Source organism: Mesitornis unicolor, unplaced genomic scaffold (assembly GCF_000695765.1).
Source record: "Mesitornis unicolor isolate BGI_N332 unplaced genomic scaffold, ASM69576v1 scaffold10552, whole genome shotgun sequence".
Taxonomy (NCBI): domain Eukaryota; kingdom Metazoa; phylum Chordata; class Aves; order Mesitornithiformes; family Mesitornithidae; genus Mesitornis; species Mesitornis unicolor.
The window spans coordinates 24,001-30,000 of NW_010168509.1; the positions used below are offsets into that span (position 1 = coordinate 24,001).

General features: G+C 36.6%; 1 protein-coding gene across 1 annotated transcript in view; it reads left to right on the top strand.

Moving 5' to 3' along the window:
- Window positions 1–6,000, top strand: part of LOC104536437 (talin-2-like) — a gene marked incomplete at both ends in the record, with an annotated part of 28,046 nt that overhangs the window by 21,695 nt on the left and 351 nt on the right. The window contains one exon of the mRNA XM_010179042.1: window positions 2,908–3,013. Within this exon, the coding sequence (XP_010177344.1) occupies window positions 2,908–3,013 (106 nt within the window). The remainder of the gene's footprint in view (window positions 1–2,907; window positions 3,014–6,000) is intronic.

Here is a 6,000-nt window from a genome sequence, read left to right on the forward strand (position 1 = left end):
ATATTGTCATATGACAATATACATACAAGAACAATATATTGTTCTTCTGTTGCTATGACATTTGCAGAGAGCAATAACGTATGTTTGAACTAACATTTGTGAGATACTGAAGTTTCTAGAGGTGCCTTAAATCAGCAATCACCTTCATGGACACCCAGAGACTTATTTTAAGTGGCTTTAAGTTGACATATTAAAATCTCTGAAACTGAAATTTGCAGCCACTAACTGCAGATTAGCAAATCCAAGTCAGCTTTACTGCTGAGACTACAGCATGTCTAATAATTTACATCAACTCACTGATATATACATAACACAGAAGCAAAGTCACAGTTATGCTTGCCACTAGCAGGGAAAATAGTTCAAGAAAGATTGAACTCATTAATTCCTAGAGTTGCATAGCAGTAAGTAATTTAGCATTAGAAGTGTGATCCATTTTTAGTTTAGAACCACTTTGGGGAATTTTTCAGATTTGGACCTCAAACTCAGTCATGGTACTTGTTGCAAACTATATGCCAGAACAGAGCAAAGACTTGAGTTAATTTTTGCTCATTTTATTTTTCTCTTTCTGCTTAAGTAAAGAGGCTTAAGGTAAGAAAGGCCTGTTCCTCCAATAAAGCAGAGCAAGACTTTCTTACCTTAAGCTGCTTTACTTTCAGGGCCCTAAACCCATGAGAAAATTTCACACACACCTACACACACCCCAATGTTTGCTGCCTTGGAAAGCTGACTGACCCAGATTACAAGCATAATTGAAGAGCATGATGCCTGCATGGAAAAAAAGATGTGTGTGATGGTAACTTCATCTTCACTCTTTGCTGAAGTCTGTCTAGATCTAGTCATGTACACACACAGTACATCTATGCAGTGATCCATAAACAGAATCCGGAAAGCAGGTGAGAAAAAGATTACTTTTAGAGGAGTACTGAACCAAGTAAATGACAGACTTTTGGTTCTCTTTCCCCTGAGTTCTAACTCCTGGGAGTTGTGACAAAGACACAGTCTAAATGTAATCCAGGTGATTTATTTGCTTGTTCTGTTGTTACCTGAGCTGTTATTCTGCCATACACAATCTTGCTAACTTAACATCCTAGCTCAGATATAAGAAAATGATAGCAAGATGGTTTCAGCATTAGACATCTCTGTTGCTTCCTGGTCCCTGTTACTCTGGTAGTTTAGAACCCCTAGGTCTACAATCTCATTTAATTTTTAACCTCTAGAAACGCAGATCATCTCAGATTAGAAATCTTTAATTAGTCCACGTGGCACCTTGTTAGTACGTTCAGTCATGCCCTTGGTAGTCAGGCTGGGTATGATTGCATGGGTGTCTCAAGACAGTGATGCCAAGGAGTACTATTCAGCAGCCGTGTTTCTTTGAAGATGATACTTTTTAGGCACAAGATCTGTCAGATGCAATATCTAAGATTTCTTAAGCCACTATATTGACTTATGTGGAGGTTGCGTTGGGCAAGTGGCACAAAACTGACTTGGTTGCTCAAAGGAATATTCCTCTAATCAGCTAGGCAGGGGTGTAGGGCATGGGAACACACTAATTAAAGGTGTTGGGCATGCACAAGTAGATATAAAACAACTTGTAAGTTGTATTTTTAGCAAGGTTAAAGACTGATCTGCACTCCTACATACTAATATGCTCCATATTGGTCAGTATTGACGCATGCTGAGTTGAGGGGAAGTCTGAAGCTTTTGTTGTTGTTTTCCTCATGCCATGCCTCTACATGACTCTGCAAGGGTTGAGAATCTGCTGTGATTTCTACACTGGCTTTAAAACAGTGTCATTTGTAAATGGCCTAGTTTTAAAATTTACATCCGTTTGTTCAATTTCAGCCTTGTCCCCACTATCATAGGTAGCGCTAGTGTCACAGTTGCTGGAGAAGAAAATGTCATTCTTTGCTATAGTCCTGACCACATTTGTGTATTTTTGGACATATTTACTTGCATGGGAAGATAACCCTTGCAATGCTCAATGCTCAAGTTCTGCTGGTCTAAGGGATTATGCAGTGTGTAAACATTGGTTATAACTGCATTGTTACACTTTGTTAGCATTGCAGATTGTTTAGCTATTGACAGTTTATGTACCTTTTACTATGGAAACTAACTGATCACCCTAAAGATCATCCTTAGGATGCAGGAGACCAGTCCACCCATACATGACATGGCAGTTCCAGAGAGACTGAATTCCTCATGTGTCAGAGTTCTCACCAGGCAAGGTTAAGAAAACAATTCAGTTTAGTTTATTCTGTCAAAGTAAGAGGTTAGGCATCTGACTGAAAAATAGGAAATGCTCTTACAAAAATATAAAATGTATTTTCAATGTGCATCTAGTTTTCAGAGCTGCTTTGTGGAGGAGTTCTGAAAACGCTAAGAAAATGCACACCTGAATGTGACTTTCAAGACTCAACCTCTTGTTTTGCTCTTAAATATCTCTGCATATCTGTCACTCTCCTCTCAGAACTAGTTTTTGAGTATACATTTATTTCCAGAACGTAATCTTTTTTCTCCTTACAGTATGGTAATCAAAAATGCAAATATTGTTCCTGTTCAGGGGAGGAATTCAACTTCTCTGTCTGAATGTCTGACTGTTTTCCATTTGAAGAAACACAGCTTAATATTTGATGCAAATTCAGTTAAGAAGTGTCTGTCTTCTCTTATATTTAGGGGTCTTACCCAGGGCTGGGATTTCTAACACTTTTGTAGTATACATCAGACGTTGCAGTGTAAGCCTTTATTCCTAGTGATCTATTAACTATTGTATTTCTGTCACTGGACTCATGTTTTCTCTCAGATGATTGCTCTATAAAGGAAATCTTTCACTAGTGTACCTTGGAAATGTTCCAGCATTCCCTGGAATCCTTACTAATATGCATTATTTCATTTTATCTTTTCCTCTAGATCCTTCAAAAACCAACTCCAGAACTGAAGCATCAGTTGGCCTCTTTCTCCAAGAGGGTTGCTGGTGCTGTTACAGAGCTCATCCAATCAGCAGAAGCAATGAAAGGTGAGTTGGGCACCCTGGCTAGCAGTACAGTGTGCTTTTTACTCCAGAGGTGATGATCTGTCATTTTTGTAGTTTAAAACAGAGCCAAAACCTACTCCCTCCCCCTGCTTTTTAGTAAGTTCTAGGTGTCTTGGTACCACCCACTTCCCACTTGGTACCTCCTACTTCCAGTGAATACTGCTGGTATTCACTTGTTCACAGTGTTGGTAAACATGTCTGTTTCACCCTCTACCGCTTCACATGATTGATCATAAGTAATCTGTAAATCATGTGGCCTTTGAAGATGGAATCATCAAGCAGAGGACTCAAGAGCCACAGTAGCAGAAAAAAAAATACAGTATCAGTCCTATTGAACTGGTGGCTGAATTGTAATGGCTGGTTGCTTTCCTCACATTCATGTTTGCTCAGACAAAATTAGTCCTTTGCTTTGCAGTGATAGTCACTTTCCAACTTCAAATAAAAGGGGATACTATCATCTTACTGAATTAATACTCAGCCTCTAATGATGTCAATTTTAGGTCTGTAGTGCTGACAGTCCTCTGTCTGGGTTCTGCACTGACACAATATGTTAAAGAAACAATGAGACTTCAGAAAATTGTGGTCTGGATGATTTCCTGAACTCTTAGATTTGAACAACTTGTGGACGAATATAAATTCAGGACTCAAATAAGTAATGAATTCCATTGCTTAGCAGAAATTCATTGTTCTTGTAACAGATGAGGGAAGTTTTTCTCAGATACTGACTTCCTTTGTAAGATTATTATCCAGTGATGCAGACTCTTAGGATGTCAGTTCTCACATTCTACATTTTAAATGAGATGAATATGTATTAAGGGTGGTGTTATTAAATATTAGGCCACTACTGCTAAAGTATTTCTGCTACCAGATTTACTGGGAACTTTAGTCTAAAGAAATCTTCACAGCCATCAGAAAGGCATACGAGCATTCTAATCTCATAAATAATAGAATGCTACAGTAAAATATTTTTAAGAAAGCATTGTAATCACTTTTTAATAAATTCTGCCCTGCAAACAAAGGCTTCTAGTAAAATCATATTAATTCCATCATTCTTTCCTAATCTAGTCCAGAGAACACTATACTCATTTTTCTGTAAGATACACTGCAGGTTTTCCTCAGTTATTTCCTGCTTTTATCAGTACGTATTCCTTGGAAAAGAATCCTTACTAAGCATTTTCCATATATAGGAATCCTTTATATGTTTTCCCCCCTCTATGTCTTAATATAGTTACTGTGTTTCATATAACAGTGATCTACATTATGGTTTATGTTCAGGTAAATTTATTGAAATCTTCAGCTTTTTCTGCACTCTTTCATATGCTTCAAAATTTCCATTTTCATTTGCTAACAAGCCAAGCCAATATCATAATTTTTCTATTCCCTAAACGATTTTAAAAAATCTTTTTATTGTCGTCATCTTTGTAGACATAATACATGCCTACATTTCCAGTAGGTTTTGCATTTTAATTCATATTCATTAAAATAAAAATTCACATTTTTTGCTTTTTTCACTTACTGCCTATACGGGATTTTTTTTTATTCACTTTAGAAGATTTTTTTTTTAACCATTCCCAATTTTAATTCCTAATTTTCGTGTATAGATGTATGATAAAATTCTGTCTTCTAACCAATTTAGCATGTAAATGTTTTCGACCTTATGAAATGCCTCTTTTTTTTGAAGAACTGCTACATTTTCCAAGTTTGATCTTGTCAGTGTTTATACGTGTTGTTTGCGTTTAAAAAAATCCCTGCTTATCTGCTAAGATTAGTCTTTAATACAGAATCCCTTCACGTTGTATGCCACTTGGTCTGAGGAATTGTCTTTAGTAATGTTTTGATATTTGATATGAAATACATATATATGCACTATATAGGGATTAATAAAATGAAACATAGCTCACTAGGATTACAGTAACATGTACTTCAGCTTTCTCCGAGCACATCATAAATAGGAGCCAGTCATTTTGTGTTATCCTGTGATTTGGTCATCCATACAGGAAGCTGCCTCATTCTTTAGTTGGTGCAATGTTGATCCATAAGCATTCAAGGTTATTTCCTTTAATATTTGATGAATCACACATCAGTTATGCTATTCCTGATGCAGAGTGCCAGTATTCTTCTCCCCTGTCACTCTTCCTTAATAACAATTAATGTTTCCATGGATATTTTAATATTAGACTCACCCAAACTTTCTGATCCAGTTTCAGTAAGTTTAACAAGGTCTTAAGAGATTATTTTTTTCTTTTTTTTTTTTTTTTTTAATTTTTATTCTACCTTTGCCTGGTGTACACTGGTTCCCATCCTTTTCTGTTTCCATCTGTGATGCCACTTCCTCCCCTTGCCCATAGTAGTTATGAACTTAGAATTTTTCTTTCTGGTTTCCTTTTCTCTCTCTGATTTTCCTTTTTCTCTGTGTCATTACTCCCCTCATTCCAGAACATGGATATTTTCATTTAGAGCTTAATGTTATGAAATTGAAAATAATAATGCACTGAGAACTTCCAAAAGTATGAGATCACCTCCAGCCAAGCATTCCTTTTGTGGACCTACAAAATTTCTGTGAGCCAAGAGAAACGCCAAAAACTAAAAAAAAAAAAAAAAAAATAATAATTTGCCTTTGCATGTTACAAAAACTGCTTTGGCATTCTCTACATTGCTGTTAGAAACACATGGCCAAAAGCATGCTTTCTTCAGTCAATACTAGCTCATCTCTAACCACTGCCAAAAAAGACTCTGAAGAGTGTGCTGTGGATGTTTGTCTGTTGTCAATAACAAGTCTCCTTTACCATTCTGTCAGACTTCTCAACGTACCTTACCAGTTCGTCAAGTTAGAAACCATCTTAGTAAGAGCTCTGATAAAATGAAAGCTGAGTGACAGCTAGTTTTGTTCCCAGTATGGACAGTAGCTGTTTATGGATCTGCTTTGCTTACACAGTTCTTCATTAAGTTACTTTCACAACAGAATAATC